Source organism: Neofelis nebulosa, chromosome 8 (assembly GCF_028018385.1).
Source record: "Neofelis nebulosa isolate mNeoNeb1 chromosome 8, mNeoNeb1.pri, whole genome shotgun sequence".
NCBI classification, from domain to species: Eukaryota; Metazoa; Chordata; class Mammalia; order Carnivora; family Felidae; genus Neofelis; species Neofelis nebulosa.
Genome location: NC_080789.1, coordinates 125,691,834 through 125,709,503, shown reverse-complemented (window position 1 = coordinate 125,709,503; position 17,670 = coordinate 125,691,834). Strand labels below are relative to the sequence as shown.

Here is a 17,670-nt window from a genome sequence, read left to right as displayed (position 1 = left end):
ATAATGGTTGGAATCTGTATTTAGGAGATAAGGGAGAGGAAGGAACGAGTTGGGCTAGATTGTAAACTCCGCGAGGGTAGAGACTTCATCTCACCACTGCATACCCACTGCCAAAACATGTAATAGGCACTTAAATGTTGAATGACTAGATGAATGGATAGGCATCTATGTGAACTAGAGAATGAAAACTGTTAAAGCATGTATTTGCTGGAAACTAGTTTACTAGTGAAGCACATATAAACAGTGCTGAGGACTTTTAGACTATCCTTGTCTAGACACTATTGTAGTGACAGGTTGATGAAGATGCCTCTTAGTGTTCTAAGCTTGGGTCCAAGACAAACACATACCAAATCTGAAGTTGGCATAGTGCAAACATATTGTCTAAGCAAAGGAAGAGCCCTATAGGAATATACCCATATACGGGTCATTTAGGTTGTATTTGCTTCATGGGATAATATGGCTGCCCATGTGGAGGAGCAAAAAAATCTTAGGTACAATCTTATCATCTTAAGTCTTAGTTTGTAGTGCTCCAAAGCTTAACCTTACCAAAAACCAAGCATATTCCAAAATATTCAATTTCATGAAGAGGGTATGAGGGGATTAGGCAAAAAAGTCTAGAAAGGCAGGAAATCTATCAACTCATCTGGAGGCTAAAGTCAAAGTGGACATAATCTTAATAGTGTAGGAGAGTTGTTTGTTTTTGAAAAGTTTCATTCCTAGTTGGCAGAACATGCTGTCCTGAACTCTTCGTTCAAGCCATGCATGCAGTTTATCTTAGTTAACAGTAATAAATTGAATTCAGTTCCTGCTGTAGCCAACTCTTCTAAGTACTAAATTTGGATAATTAGTTCCTTGTGAGGAACAGTAGTTACAGTTTGTTGCTTTTAATTCCCTAGTTGTTCAATGTTTCATTTTTTCCTGAAATTTTAATTTGTTTTGCTTTATGTACAGTACTTTTATCTTTTTCTTAAAATTTAGTGAACTGGAGAGAAATATTACTGGCATTGGGTTTTAATTAAAGGAAGTTATTTGCAACTAACACTTCAGAAAGTAAGTTATAATCCTAATGACAGTATTATCACGTTCCTTTTTCATGATTTCTTTTTCTTTCATGAATTCAAAATATATTCAAATAGTAACATTTCATAGAGCAGTGATACCTTCTTTGGATTAAGGCTACGCTGAAATTAGTTTTTAAAAGTTTTTATTTTTATTTTTTTTTTTTAATTTTTTTTTTTCAACGTTTTTTATTTATTTTTGGGACAGAGAGAGACAAAGCATGAACGGGGCAGGGGCAGAGAGAGAGGGAGACACAGAATCGGAAACAGGCTCCAGGCTCCGAGCCATCAGCCCAGAGCCTGACGCGGGGCTCGAACTCACGGACCGCGAGATCGTGACCTGGCTGAAGTCGGACGCTTAACCGACTGCGCCACCCAGGCGCCCCAGTTTTTAAAAGTTTTTAAAGGAATGTTTTCAGAAAAAAATTAGCAAATGTGTTTTTTAAGTTTAAAAAGTGTATTCAGGGGCACCTGGGTGGCTCAGTCGGTTAAGCGGCCGACTTCGGCTCAGGTCATGATCTCGCAGTCCGTGGGTTCGAGCCCTGCATCTGTGCTGTCAGTACAGAGCCTGGAGCCTGTTTCAGATTCTGTGTCTCCCTCTCTCTGAGCCTCCCCTGTTCGTGCTCTGTCTCTCCCTGTCTCAAAAATAAATAAAACATTAAAAAAAATTTTTTTTAAAGTGTATTCAAAATATATTTAACAAGTGTATTATTCAAAACTCTTTAGTTTGATTAAATTATTGACAAGTATTCCTACTAGATTATATATAATACAAATATACAATATGAACTAAATTGTATCTTTTGTAAAAGATAATACTGGTATGCCAGCATGAGTTCTGTTTAGATAATGCGGAACTCTATTTTTGTTAATCAGTTATATTCGCTTTTCAGTTGTGAGTGGTTTTCTTTTCTTACAGTTAATAAAAATTTCAAATTCCTAAATTGGCAAATAACACTTTCTAATGTGAAAAAATATTTTAAAAATATTTCAGCAGTCCTGGTGTCAGGTAAATTGTAGAGAAAATGATAAAAATTAGAACAGTTCTTTAACATAAAAGTTTCAGACATTTTGGAGCACCTGGCTGGCTCAGTTGACTGAGCAGGCAGCTCTTGATTTGGGGGTTGTGAGTTCGAGCCCCACACTGGGTGTAGATATTACTCTAAAAAAAAAAAGTTTCAAACATTTTGAAAGAATAGCACCAATAGAAATATCAACAGCCTTGCTCAAATATATTCATTCCACCACTGAATTAAAAGTGAAAAAATACTTCAAATTTACTTTCTAAAGTATCATTACACCATCACAAAAATATTTAAGAAATAAGTAATTTTTTTCCTTCGAAGCTCTGCAAAAAACAAAACAAAACTGCTTTATTTTAGAAACTGTTTATTGGAGATCCAAAAGCCAGAAAATAGTGGAATGTAGTTTATATATATATATGTGTAACAATTTGAGAGGCTGAGTTACAGTATCTGAAGGTTTTTTTATGAATAATGAAACTATGATTAGAAATATCCCTTTAAGCCTGTTTACACAAACACAAAATCATTTATATTGGAGCCAATTCATGATCCTGACAGATAAACTAATTTACATAGGCTCAGTACATACCTTTTCCTCTACATGGGACGTTATAACTTGTCTTTAATATGAGAAAGTTGGAGTACATTATCCCATATAAAAGTCTTCAAGAATCTTTGTGTTTTTGTTTTGTTTTTAAATTTTTTTTTTAACGTTTATTTATTTTTGAGACAGAGAGAGAGCATGAATGGGGAAGGGTCAGAGAGAGGGAGACACAGAATCTGAAACAGGCTCCAGGCTCTGAGCTGTCAGCACAGAGCCCCACGTAGGGCTCGAACTCACAGACTGCGAGATCATGACCTGAGCCGAAGGCGGCCGCTTAACCCACTAAGCCACCCAGGCGCCCCCAAGAATCTTTGAATCATAACCCTAGGAGGATTTCACAAGTCATACATTTCATTTCTCTTTCTACAGCTAAGGAAGGTTTGGCCTGTTAGAAGGCCTTGTTACCTGGGTTAAAATCTACCACCTGATGGAAGTCCAGTTCAATTAAGTTCTCTCCTTTACTGATTTCAGGGGCATTAGGTTTCATGCCAGGTTATGCAGCTTTTAAATTTGTTGGAACTTAACAAGGCAAAGAAGGTGGAATTGTGTAATAGTGTACAATGCAGGGACAGATTGTAGTTACTTGTGTGAGCATATAAGACAGAGATGTTGAATCACTATGTTGTACACTTGACGCCAATGTAACGTCGTGTCAACAATACTAAAAAAAATGATTACAAAGTGGAACTGAAACGCTTAAGTAGAGAATTGGCTTTTTGACTTGAAAGGTTAGCCAAGAAATAAATTGAATTCAACTCCAGCTGCAGACAGTTCTTCCAAGTATTAAGTTCATAATATACATATTTTTTAAATTCCCTAGTCCAACCTTTTCCTTGACATTTCAGTTTCTTTGATCTAGGACAGCACTTGGAGCTTTTTCCTCTATTTTGTTGAACGGGAGAGATTACTGGGATTCCATTTCAATCAAAGGAAGTTATTTTCAGTTAATGCTTCAGAAAAGTTTTGTTTTGTTTTTTTGATTTGGGCTCCATGAAAATTCCGAATGCGTGGCAACTAGGCGGCTTTAAGTTAATCACACAACCGAACTTTGTGGCTACCGGCAGTCCATGGATCGTCTCCCAAGCAATTCTATTTCGAATTAAGAATCACGTTAGAACACCAAGCTCGCCTGCCTGCCCACGATGACAGCTGCGAGAGAAACACTCCTCGTTTCCGTGCAGTAAAGGGCAACAAACGGCAGCTTTTCGGTTAGAGGAGCTGCAGTTGCCCCTAGATTTAGACGGGGGAGGGCGCACTTGCCCAACAGCAAAGACTCAAGAACTGGAACGTGACAAAAGCTTACAAAACGCGACGAGTTTAAGAGCTCACCTAGGGAAACTCCCGACTCCCACGACCCCTAACCTCCCACTCCGCCGGCAGTTTGAAGCCCGCCCCCCGGAAGTGAAACCGAAGGAAACGCCACGTCGAAAGCGTGGGTAAACGCAAGCGCGCCTACGTCAGTCCGCGTCCTTCCGGCGATGGGTGGTCGGGAATCGGGAGGGGAGGCGGAGCGGAGGCGGGGCTTGGGGCTGGTAGAGGCTCTGGTGGGTAGGTGGGTTCAGACCGAGGGTACTACGGGTCGGCGTTGGGCTCAGTTGGCTCGAAACAAAGGACTCTCCGGTAGGGACTCGGCGCGGTGCCTTCTGACCGGTAGCTGAGCGGCCGATCGAGGCTTCTTGGCCAGCCAGTGCCGTCGCCGCGCGGTCTCAGTAGGCTTCTCCTCGGTTCCCTACAGCCAGCGCCGTGGTGAGGGGCCCGGCGCAGCGGCACCTGCTGCTGAGGGACCCCGCGGCCCGCCCAGGTGCTCATGATGGGGCTGATCTTCGCTAAACTGTGGAGCCTCTTCTGTAACCAAGGTGAGAAGGATGGAGCTGCGCAACGGCTTGACTGCTAGGAGGAGAGTCTGGCCGCCTTAGGGGACAGCCGGAGGCTGGGCTGTCGGTGGACAGAGGCGCAGAGAAGTGCTTTTCTCGAGGGGGCGGGTAGAAAGTCGGTATTTTAGTCTGGGAGAAGGTGCAGGAGGGACAGGGTTTGTGGGAGAAGTGAGGAGTGAAAAGAGGAGTCTTTTGGGATCCCAGAGTCCAAACTAAGAATTTTTGGATTTTAGCAAAGCAAAGCGAAAAGCACCTAGTGATACCTGGAGGCATTTTGCAGGCCTGTTCTATCTCTAGTTAAGCATCCCGTGTCTTGCTACATGAGTGTGTGCCCAGAAACCTATCAACTTTTTTTTTTTAAATTATTATTACTGGTGCTACTTTGTTTACCGCCCAGTTCTTTAAGCCGGTGTGCCTTCACGTTCTGATTTCGCCTGCTCCATCAGACTTGGGAATGAGTTGTCTCGTGAGATACACGGGTTTCCGGAAATCTGCATCCCAAACCCTTTATTCCTTTCTTAGGTATTAGAGAACTAAATGCTTTTGGTTCTGTATAGGAGGTTGTGTGTCCGTAATTAGTCTGGGACAGGTTATGAGACATGTGGAAGTTGGAAGTCCAAAGGGCCAAGAAGTTGTAAAACCTGTTCTGAGTCAGAAAGAATGAGATGTGATGTCTTCTGAAGAGAGAAAACACCCAGACCAAAAAAAAAAAAAAAAATGGGGGGGGGGTGCTGATAATAGGTAAAGTCTTAGCCATTCTTTGAACAGAATGCTTTTCTTAGCAATTGGAACTACTTTTTAAATTCAGTTTCGTTTTCTGTTGAATACCCAGACATAATAAAAACCAGTGTTTTATAATGATACCAACTGTTACTGCTCACGTGGGTTTTTTTTTTTCCTGGATTTGAGAAGTGAAGAGAATGAAATGGCTTTAGTTCACTTGTTCCATAGCTGAGAACACTAGTCTTTTCCAAGATTATAAGTAAATGTACACACACACACACACACACACACATACATGCAATGACGTTTATGTTTGCAGTTACCCCAGATATCACATTTCAGGTAATTTCAGAGTGCTCAGAATTTAATTCTTTAACGATATCATCTGTACACTTAACATGTGATTTTTTTTTTTCAGCAGTTTATATTTTCCAGTCCTTGTTACTTGAGTTCACTGCTATCTGTAAAGCAGCATTTTAAAACATGCTAAAGACTATAAAGGTCAACCCAGTTATAGCCTGCCTATCTTTTCGCATAGCTTAAGAAACAAAACAGTACCAAAGTCTTTGTTTCTCCTTGTGTAACCCATCCTATTCCTCTTCTCCACTGTTTTAGTATTATTATTTAATTAATCATTTACTTATCGGACCTTCCTTAATCAGACTAGTGGGGAATGGAGGGTGTAGGGGAAAGATTTAGGAGATGAGGAAAAGCATTCATAGGCTGCTTCAAGTCCCAGAATTTGTCAGGCCTCCGCAATCCCCATTACTACTTAGAATTTTTCTTTTCCTTTAACTTCCCTGTTGAAAATTTAGAGCTAGTGGTCCTCCTGTCATTTTATACTCACTCATTCATGCAACTGACATTTAGTCATGGGCCATAAGCCAGTCTTCAATTAGGCATAGCAGATAGGAAGGCGAAAAACAGAAACGGTAACACAGTTAACTTGTTCCCAAAGTACTCCAAGATCGGTCAGTGAGACCTATGGGGGAAAATGCAGTGCGGTAAATGGTTTAACAATGTATAAAAGTGTGGTGATGATTGCCAAGAAGTAAGTGATTAATTTTTTCTCAAGTGGTTCCTGGAAGACTACGGGAAAAGGTATACTTGTACTTTAATGTAAGTAGGAGTTTATAGGGCATGCTAAGTAGACTGAGTAGAAGGGGCATATTATTCTAGGCTGAAGGACTAATAATATGCAAATGGGAGAGGAATCAAATACTTTGGTACATTGAAGGAAGCTGAAAATAGTTTAGTTTGGCAGTATCTTAGTTTGCCTGTGGGGAGTTAGAGATGAGGCTGGAGAGGTAGCCCCTGGAGCCAGATCACAGAGGGCCTTGTGTGTGGACCAACTAAGACATTAAACTGTATGTACAGAGCAAGCCATGGGAGCCGTTGAAGTGTTTGCTCGTTTTATGTTATTTTTTAAGCAGGGGAATAATGTGAACAGACTGCTGCTTTAGTCCTGTATTTTTTACTTTCTGTATCAACAACACTGACAGTCTCAGCATTTTCCATTTTCACCACTGTCATACAACTAATCCAGAGATACTCAAATGACTCAATCTTGGTTGAGTGTTAGAATAAATAAGCCCAAGGCTGTACCTTAGACCAGTTAGATCAGAATGCGGCAGAGTATCCTGGGCATCAATGCCTAGGTGATTCATATTTGCAGCCAGGGTTGAGAACTACGTATCTTACTTTAAGGACTCCTTTCCCTTGTCTTTTTTTTTTTTTCCTTCCAGTATTTGCCTCCCATCTTTTTTTCCTGTAGCATTTTACAACACAAAGCATCTTCTCTTAAATTTGATATCTTTCTGGGAATAAGTACGCTAAAGCGTGTTTGACTAAATGAAACTATGACAAAGTACACAGGTTCAGCAATTTGTGCCAGAATACATTACTGGGATGCAGTTATCAATGAAGGAAGTAATTTCAAATCGGATTATCTTACAGACTTGTGTGTATATCTCTTTCGGTAAACACTTCCATATTTTTGAATAGTATGCCTATGTGGAAACTTGAAGCATTATCATTTGTCCTTTGAGATGTAATGGACATAGATTGTATTAGTTTCGGGTGTACTAAGCATTTGTCTTATTATGGTGGAAGAGCTCTTAAGGCCCTTTTCCCTTATCATCCCAATACAGTGTTTTGGTTTGATACGCACTGTCTTTCCATTTTTAGTGATTGCAAAATTTAGTCGCTCCTGAGCCACGGTGTAGGTTTCCCTTTTTCCTATAACTTTTTCCCCCTAGAGTAAATAATCACAACATCCCATTGCTTTAGTTTACTTTGTATGTTTGACTAAGTCCTTTCATTCCATCCCAAAACTCCCCATACAAGTTTCCCCATAATACACTCAGTCACATGATTTAGCCTTCCTCGCAGCTCCCTTAGTATTCCCTCCTGCTCCAAACTGCTCTTGCTTCCCTCTGCCTGCTACACAGCTGTGCTGGATTCGTCTTTACAGTCATTCCAGGAATTGCCTTTGCTTTTCTGTTTTATTAGGACTTATGTCTTTCTTGCTTTCCTCTTATTTATGAAGTACATCCTACAGAAATGTCCTGCGAAGGTGTCCAAAGCAGTCACTTTTTTTTTTTGCGATTCCAAATGCATGAAAATGTAGTAAGTCTGTCCTGACAATGTATTTGTCCTCATTTTTGATTTATAATTGGGCTGAATATAAAATTCTGAGTCGGAAAACCTTTCTTTCAGAAGGTATTTGAAGATATTGTCATTGTCCTCTAGCTTCTAGTGTTGTTGAGGAGACCAGTATCGTTCCTCCTCTGATCTGTTTTCTCTTTCTCTTTCTAGTGGACTCTTGGACTTTTCTGATCTTCCCTGGCATTTTTATTTTTTATTCTATTTTTTTAAGTTTATTTACTTACTTTGAGAGCGAGAGAGGGGGGAGAGAGAATCCCAAGCAGGCTCCATGCTGTGAGCATGGCGGTGGATGCAGGGCTCAAATCCATGAACTGTTAGATTATGACCTGAGCTGAAATCAAGAGTCCAATGTGCGCTTAACCGACTGAGGCCCCCCAGGAGGCCCGTCCCTGGTATTTTTCAATTTGAAATGCACATGCCTTGTTATATGTCTTTTTTGGTTCACTGTGCTAGGCCCTCTGGACCTTTCCAACATAAAGTTGGACGTTTTCAGGTCTAAGAACTTTTTTTTTTTTTTTTTTTTAATTTCTCTTAGGATTTCTTCCTCTACTCTTTTGGAAATATTACCGATCGTATTGTGCTACTTGATTATCAAGTGTTCTTTTCCATTTTACTGTCTTTTCTTTTTTTTTTCTCCCAGTTCTGTTTTCTGGGATATTTCCTTTGTCTTCCAGTCTTCATATTGAGTATTTTGGTTCTGCTATCATATTTTTAATTTATGAAAACCTTTTATTTGCTGAAGGTTAACTCTAATCGCTTTTATGGCATTGTTTCATAATACTGTGTCTTCCAAGTTTCTCTGAAGTTTTCTTCTCCCTAATTTTCTGTTTCTGCTTCTGTTTGCATTAGCCTTTCCCACTGGAGGCTTTTCCCTTAGATCTGTTATCATTTCATCACGTGCATAGACCACAGTTTGTTTATTCATTTGCATCATGACTAGTTGTAATACGTGAATAGTCTAATGACTTTTTGTAGACATGTTTTCATTTCTTTTAGGTAAATGTATAGAAGTGCAATTTTATTTGTTTTAAGTATATGTATAAATTTATTCAAAAAAATTTTAATGTGCTTTTAGTTTTGAGAGAGACAGAGAGACAGAGCATGAGTGGAGGAGGGGCAGAGAGGGAGGGAGACACAGAATCCGAAACGGGCTTCAGGCTCCAAGGTGTCAGCTCGGGCCTTGAACTCACAAACCGCGAGATCATGACCTGAGCCGAAGTCAGACTGACCCACTCAGACGCCCCTAAAGTTTATTTATTTTGAGAGAGAGAGAGAGAAAGCATGAGCAGAGGAGGGGCAGAGAGAGAGAATCCCAAGCAAGCTCAGCAGTTATCAGCACCAAGCCCTATGTGGGGCTCAAACCCATGAACCCTGAGATCATGACCTGAGCCGAAATCCAGAGTTGGATGCTTAACTGACTGAGCCATCCAGGCACCCCTAGAAGTGCAATTTTTAAGTCATAGAGTAGATATGTGATTAGTTTTATAAGAAACTATTAGATTGTTTTCCAGAGTGTTAAACCAATTTTATACTCTCACCAGCAGTGTTTGAGACTTCTTTTAACATCCTCACCAACATTTGATGTCACCAGTCTTTTTAATTTTAGTTATTTTGTTGGATGAATAGTGATACCTCATTTTGGTTTTAATTTGCATTTCTCTGATGACTTTTGGGTATTAATGTGCTTTTTTCATGTGCTGACTAAACATTTGGATTTCTTTTGCAGAACGTTCAAATCCTTTCCCATTAAATTTTTTTTCTTTAAAAAAATTATATATAATTATTTATATCATCTGGAATTGAGACCTTTGTTAGATATGTTTTGTGAATATTTTATCCCAGCGTTTGGCTTACTTATTCATTTTCTTAATGGGGAGTTTTTGCTAAGTGGAAATTTTTAATTTTGCTGAAACCTGATTTTTTTTTCAACATTTTTTTTTTTTTTAATTGTTGTTGCTTTCTGTGTACTGTTCCTTTCACCTACAAGCTTTGGCTTTTATGCTTAGGGCTGTGAGCCATCTCAAGTTATTTTGCAGTTATGACGCAAGTATAGGGGGTTAGAATTTTTTTTTTTTTTTTTTTTTTTTTTTTTTTTTTTTACATGGATATCTGCTTGTTCTAGCATAATTTACTTGAATTGAAGACTTTCCTTTCCCAATGGATTGCTTTAGAGCCTTTGTCAAAAGACTGGGAGTCTTCTCTCTGGACATCCCTCTTCCATTGATCTGTATGCCCACCCCAAAGCCATACTACACAATCTTGATTATTGTCCTACTTCTCTGTAAATTTTGAAGTCTGATAGTGTCAGTCCTCCGACATGTTTGTTAATCGTTTCAAAGATTTTAATTTTCACTGTTGTTTTCTGGTTTTTATGTTACTAATTCCTGCTTCGTACTTCCTTTCATCTACTTACTTTGGGTTTACTTTAATTCCCCCACCCTTATGAAGACGGTGTGTGTCATTGTTCTTGTCCCTTTTTCCATTCACATGTAACAATTTTTTAAAGTTTATTTACGTACTTTGAGAGAGAGAGGGAAAGCGCAAATGGGAAGGGGGCAGAGAGAGGGGCAGAGAGATTCTCCAGCAGGCTCCGTGGGTCAGTGCAGAGCCCAACTAGGGTGGCAGAGTCATGAACTATGAGATCATGACCTGAGCCAAGATCAAGAGTCAGATGTTTAGCCCACTGAGCCACCCAGGCTCACCATATATATAACGTTTTAAAGCCATAAGAACTTCCTAAGAAGTGTGTTAGCTTCATTCCACAAATTTTAATATGCCGTATGTCATTCAGTTTCAAAGGTTTTAATTATTTTGTTTGTGATTTCTTCTTTGACTTACGGATTATTTATAAGTGTTTAGTTTTCAAATATTTATTTTTCTAAATAGCTCATTATTGGTTCCTAACTTAATTCCATTGTTGTCAGAAATATCCTCTGTAAGATTTCCATCTTTTGTCAGTCTTATTGAGGCTTTTTTATAGTCTATCCAAATGATCTCTTTGGTGCATGCACCATTTGTGCCTGAAAGAAATATGTAATCTGCAATTGTGTGCAATACTCTATAAATGTTTATTCGGTTATGGTGGTTGTTAGCATTGTTCCGATATTCTGTATCTTAATGTGTATTTCTGCCAGAGAGCATAGGGTGTGATCTTGTGATTTTTTTTTAATGTAGTGTGAAACTCTGTCTCTTTTAATTGGAATGTTTGGGCAAATTTATCAATATGGTATGATTTATGGTACAGTCAGATATTAAGGTGCACTATTTTATTATTTCTTCTTTGTCCCATCTACATTTGTTATGTTTTGTTGTTTCTCTATTCCTCCTTTCCCACTTTGCATTAATGGTTTGGTTTTTTATTTTTAGAATTCCATTTTATTTACTGGCTTTTTCAGTGATCCTTTTTGCATTCTTTTTATGGTTCTTCTAGGGATTGATTACAACATGCATTGTTACCTTTTCTCAGTCTACTTAGTAAATAACACTTGTAAAGTGTAAGAAATGGTATGGTTATACTCTCTCTTCCCCTAGTCCTATATAACCATACGGGTTATATGCTATATGTATGGTATCTACATTAGTTATAAATTATACAGTACAGTGTTTTAATTTTTGCTATAAACAGTCACATATTCCTCAATATTTTAAGAAAGGGTAAAATTTCCTCTTATATTTACTTACATTGCTATTTTTGATGTTTTGAATTTCTGTCTAGTATAATTTACCTCCAAATTCAAGAATTTCAGCATTTTTTGTTGTGTAGCTATGCTGGTGATGAATTCTTAGTTTTCTTTCATCTGAAAGTGTCTCTATTTTGCCTTCATTCTTGAAGTATATTGTTACTGAATATAGCATCTTAGGTCAATATTTTTTTTTCTCCCTTTAGTGCTTCAAAGTTGTCATTCCATTGTCTTCAGGCCTCCATTTTTTTTCCTGTGACAGCCAACATTCATATATTAACTTCCCTATCTAGTCTGTCATCTTCTCTTGCCACCTTCAGGATTCTTCCTTTATCTTTGGTTTTTAGCAGATTGACCATGACATACGTAGCTTTGCTTTTCTTTGTATTTACCCTGTTTGCGTTTTGCTGAGCTTCTTGAATTTGTAAATGTTTGAATATTTTTATACTTACCCAGTTCACTTGTATTTCTCAAATACGGTTGTTTCCCCAAATTGCCCAACATAACCCATTACTAAGTTATAGAGTCCATTCAGTGAGGATCAGCATTTAAAAAAGAAATGAACAGGGGCATCTAGCCGGCTGAGTCGGTTAGAGCATCAAGCCCCACATTGGGCATGGAGCCCACTTAAAAAACGAAAAAATAAGTAAATAAAGGATTGATATTCTACAATAGAAACTATCACAGTGTATCTCAGTAAAGGTACCGTTTTGTGAAACTTTTATTTCAGTTGTGTGCATCCTGGGTCATCAGGCAAAATGTATTTAACTGTGGTCATTGTCCTACAAGTTCGAAAACCGTGCATTGTCTCTGCCCCTTAACATTTGCCTTCCCGGGCGCCTGAGTGCCTCAGTCGGTTAAACATCTGACTTTAGCTCAGGTCCTGATCTCTCCACTGGGTTTGTGAATTCGAGCCCTGCATCGGGCTCTCTGCTGCCAGCGTGAAGCCTGGTTGGGATCCTCTGTCCTCCTCTCTCTCTGCCCCTCCCCCACTCACTCACTGTCTCTTAAAAATAAAATAAAACCATTAAAAAAAATTTGCCTTCCAGAGTTTAACCTTCCCCTGGGCAACATTTGAATTCTCTAGAAAACTGTAGAAGTTAAAATCAACTTCAATATTTCCTTGTCGAAGCCTTTCTTCTATTGCCTTTGTGTAGCAAGTTGGAATCTTTGGGCTTAGGCCCTTCACTGTGGTCTGTGATGGTAGAGTGTTCTACCTATTAGACTCTTTGATGTCTTTCCTTTTTATCTGTATTTAATCCCCTTATCTACCAGAAGAGTGTTTTTCTTCTATCCAGTAAGCTGTTCTTATTTATTATTCTGTAAGACTCAATTTTGTCATAAAGATGGGGAGGCATCACACTGGGAGACCATTAGCCAAACTTCCCAGCATGTTATTTAGCCTAAGGCTCAGTTTTCTCTTCAGTAAAAGGAATACCACCACTTTCTTATGGAATGATGGTGAGGATTAACTTCCACAATGCCCAGAAAACAGTCATACCGACACTCTGTAATATTCCTTTTTACTGTTGACATTTATTTCCTCGGCTGAGAGTTGGATTCTAGATCTCACTTATCCTTGGGAATATTACCGTAGGATTCTTCGGTATCTGTTGCTTTGTACTGATGATGGTGTATTGTAAGTGCTTATTTACATATCTGCCTTTAAGATTTTTGAGGGTAGAGAGCTTGCCTTGTTAGTCTTAAATGTTACAGTCATGCATAAAATGAACTCAATAAATGTTGAATTGTTGCCTCATCAGATTTATGTAGCTGCTCTTGACGAAATTTAGGCATCCAGGAAGACGGATACTGTGGGGGAGTGGGAGAGACTGAAGAATTTGGAAGGGGAATTAATGCTTTATAGCAAAAAGAGTGGGGCAGCAAATGCTGACTCTTACCAGTGTTTACTAGAACACATTACTTAAACTCATAGGACCTTAATTTCTTTTTTTTCTTTAATGTTTACTTATTTCTGAGACAGAGCATGAGTGGGGAAGGGGCAGAGAGAGAGAGGGAGACACAGAATCCGAAGCAGGCCCCAGGCTCTGAGTTGTCAGCACAGAGTCCAACGCAGGGCTCCAACTCAAGCCTCCAACTCATGGCTCCAACTCAGACTGTGAGATCATGACCTGAGGCAAAGTCTGTCGCTCAAGTGACTGAGCCACCCAGGCGCCCCTATAGGACCTTAATTTCTTATCTAGAACATCAGCAAGATGGCCCAGGTCAATAGTTAACATATGTTTTTGGAGACCTTGGTTCCTCAGAAATGCCTTTATAGGTGGCACATTTGTAGGTGAAGAGGTGGGAGAGAAGGAATAAGTCTCAAATTCTGCAGTCTGTTCCAAGCTATAATGTTTTATGATTCTATAACCAGTATAATGTAAGACAGAGTTAGTTTATATGACGTTTCCTTTTTTTTTTTTTTTTTTTTTTCCCCAAGAGCAGACTTCCTTGGGTGCTCATCATTGCTGTGCAGGCCTTCAGGCCTCAGTTGGTGACATCCTATCTTCTGACTTTTTAATACCTGCCCCTTGCAACCATTCAAACTCATTTTCTGTATATGCGATACCCGAAATTTGCTGAATCACCAAATTTGGCATGGAGTATTTTTACTTGTTTAGTTGCGAAGTTGTTTACATACTCTGTGTTCGTTTAAGGCTCTTGTTAAGTGACAGTGTTGGCGCAGGTATGTATCTAGAAGGTAGCGATCCCTATTTCATGATATCTTTTGGGCTTTCTTGTATTTTAAAAACACAAGTCGATCATTTTATCACACGAATTTCTTTGTTATTTCCTCCACTTATTTTTTTGAAGTTTCTTTTTCCATGATTTTTCTTTTTAGCCATCTTTTACCTGTGTTTGTCTATAAGCAAGCACTCTTAATAATTTTGTTTTGAAACCTCATTCTGTGTAGGCTTTATGTCTTTATGCCCTGCTTACAAAATAGTATGCGCCAGCTTTTAAGGAGCTCCAAATGCCATAGCCAAGAGTGCAGAGAAACTTTTGTGCAAACACTTGATGAAAATTAAACAAAAGCTGTACAATTGGACCTTCATTTAGGGTAAATAAACATGCTTTGTGTTGACTCTGGACAGCCATGGATTCCTAAGTAGAACTGGAAATGCTCTCCTCTCAGCCCTTTATTCTGGGAAGAGGTGCAGCCTGGTGTCCTGGAAGAGATTTCTAGTAAAATGTGGTGTCAGGGTAACTGTCTCATGGTGTGCAGGCACATTTCAACATTTGGATTCATTGTAGCTCTGATACTTAGGGTGATGTTTTAACCCAGACTTATTTGGCTGTCCAAGAAAGCGTGTAAGTTGCACCCACTCTGTCCCCAACACGCACATTTCTGGCCCCAAACAGGGGCAGCTCCTTCTCTGTGATAATATACTGATTTTAATAACACTACTGAAAAACAATAAAGAGGGTAAACTTCTGATTACATTTGCAAAAATCATTCTAAATAAAGAATGTAGTATCATCTATGTTCATAGTTTTCCCTGTTTGAGGTTAAATGAGAATCGATTATGTCTCTGTCTGTCTAAACTAAATACTTCATTTTCATGGAGAGTAGTTGGGCTTAAAAGAATATACAGTTTACATATCCACGTTGAGGATCAGTTGAAATTATAAAAGCATACAGTTGTATGGTTTTCTCCTCACAACGTCAGACATTTCAATTCTGGTGAATCAGAAATCCCCACTCCTGGCTCCGCAAGTAAAAGTGATGTTAAGTGTCTGACGTTCATCTGATTGGCAGCAACTCAAAATCTGACTGTTAGGATAGATTCTTTCCCCACTTCACCGAGACTGAACTGAACTAGAATGATACATTTTGAAAGTTTTTTTTTTGTTTAATCTATTAGGTAAACAACAAAAATTATTGGGTGACATAGTACAAACTTACAAGCATCATTTTTAGTATCTGCTTTAGTTAACTGTGATAGGTGAAGGAAATCATTTTACCATGACTGCAGGAAATCACTAATAGTTACATAATTTAGCTGATATTTTTGTTTCTGTACATAAAACAAGGTCTGTATGTTGGCTGTTGATTACACGCAGCTGAAAAGCAGTACAGAACAAGTACCTTAAGCCATGTTTTTTTAACGTTAAGTGGTATCAGATGATTTATACTTTATTAATCTAGACACCACTTATGGACATTTAGAGCAGCATATGAATTTCCTTTCCTGCTGACAGTAAAGGTAGGTGCCGTCCGTGTTCTTCTTGAATAGGTAAAAGCTTGACTAACTAGCATTTGTAAGCTCAGGCCCTTGGTCATTGGCATACTCAAGTAGCAGCAAAGTACAATGGAGGCCTTTGAAGATGGGAGGAAGAATTACAGTTATGCCACAGAGTACAAACAGCTTTTATTTTGTACTTGGCTTTTTAGTAAATGCCCGTTGAACTTGATTTCCCTCTTACTGTACAGATGATGTTCAAGAGGTGCTTTTTCAAAGAAAAGATTTAAAATACACTCTGTTGGGGCTCCTGGGTGGCTCAGTGGGTTAAGTGTCTGACTTAGGCTCACATCATATCTTGGCGGTTCGTGAGTTTGAGCCCCACATCAGGCTCTCTGCAGTCAGCGCACTGCCCCCAACGAGCCTCTGTCTCCCTCTCTCTGCCCCTCCCCTGCTTTCACTCAGTTTCTCAAAAATAAACCTTAAAAAAGTGCAATACAATACATTCTTGGGGTGCCTGGGTGGCTCAGCCAGTTAAGTGTCCAACTTTGGCTCAGGTTTGTGGGTTTGAGCCCTTCGTCAGGCTCTGAGCCGACAGCTGGGAGCCTGGAGCCTGCTTCAGATTCTGTCTGTCTCTCTCTCTGCCCTTCTCCCGCTCGTGCTGTCTCTCTCTGTCTCTCTCTCTCTCTCTTTCTCTCTCAAAAATAAACATTAAAAAAATTAACAAAAATAAAATATAATACACTTACTTCATGCTTTTATTGTTTATTTTTGTTATTTCATACTTCAAAAAAATATTTAGCTCTTTCCCATTGATGATGTTTTGTTAGAATGTAGACACAGGTTGCACCAGAAGGTAGGCCTCAGTTTAACTGAAGGGTTGATGTAATACCTTTATTATAAGACCGAGGTGAAATTGTTTTGTCTTAATTGCTAGAATTCCCTATTACTGAGGGGAAAAGGAATCTGAAAAAGACCTGAAGTTAATCACTCAGTTGAAACTGTCATAAAACTCATGTTCTCTTCACCTTCAGAGTTTGTCACCTCTGACTTAGTTCAAATGGGGACCAGTCTTTCAGAATGATGCATTATGAGGGTAGGGCGCCTGGTGGCTCAGTCATTAAGCATCGGACTCTTGATTTCACCTCAGGTCATGATCTCACAATTCGTGCTTGGGATTCTCTCTCTCCCTCTCTCTCTGCCCCTCTGCTCTTATTTAAATAAATAAGAGCTTGGGATTCTCTCTCTCCCTCTTTCTCTTATTTAAATAAACTTTAAAAAATGATGCATTATTTATGACTTTTCCTGTCGCAGGCCTTAAATACTCTGATCATCATCATACAAAATGTGAAGCGTGGGCAGGGCTGTTTGAAAATGGCCCCGGGTGTTGGTTCACTTTGGTGGCCTCAACAGTGAACCACGTGGTACTACCTTCTGTTTTCCTTTCCCAGCAGAAGTGTCCACGCCCAAGTTTAGCTTACTTCCAGACTAGTGGCTTCCTTCTCACTCCCACAGGAACCCTTTGGTCTCCAGATGCTGGGCAGGTGGTTTCCAGCTGTCCCCAAAATTTAGAATGCTTGTTCCTCCACTGAAAGAGGGTTCTCATTCTTGGACTGTAAAGGGAGAAAAATAAAGATTGGCTCCTTTAAAAATTAGGGGATATGAACCAAAGAGAGTCAAATGAGGACAATTATAGTGAGTTATAATAAGCGAACAAGTTCTGTTCTTTTTTGCGTTTTACAAAGCAGTTTCTGCCATAGTGAGAAAAGCCCTTCGAGAGAACCATGTCCTTAGTCCTGTGGTATTACAGGCAGTACAGACAGTGTTCAGGTCGTTAAAGACGCATAAAGAT

At 39.2% G+C, this 17,670-nt stretch overlaps 1 protein-coding gene across 2 annotated transcripts in view; it reads left to right on the top strand.

The window, feature by feature from the left end:
- The first annotated feature begins 4,022 nt into the window (after nucleotides 1-4,022).
- ARL5B (ADP ribosylation factor like GTPase 5B) overlaps nucleotides 4,023-17,670 on the top strand; it is a 29,208-nt gene continuing 15,560 nt past the window's right edge. The window contains exon 1 of one of the 2 annotated variants that reach the window (XM_058681762.1): nucleotides 4,023-4,123. Coding sequence is in view for 1 of the 2 variants with exons in the window: in XM_058681761.1 (XP_058537744.1) it covers nucleotides 4,495-4,543 (49 nt within the window). In the remaining variant the exon portion in view is untranslated. Of the gene's footprint in view, nucleotides 4,124-4,200; nucleotides 4,544-17,670 lie in introns of those variants that run through there. The other variant, XM_058681761.1, reaches the window with a different exon arrangement.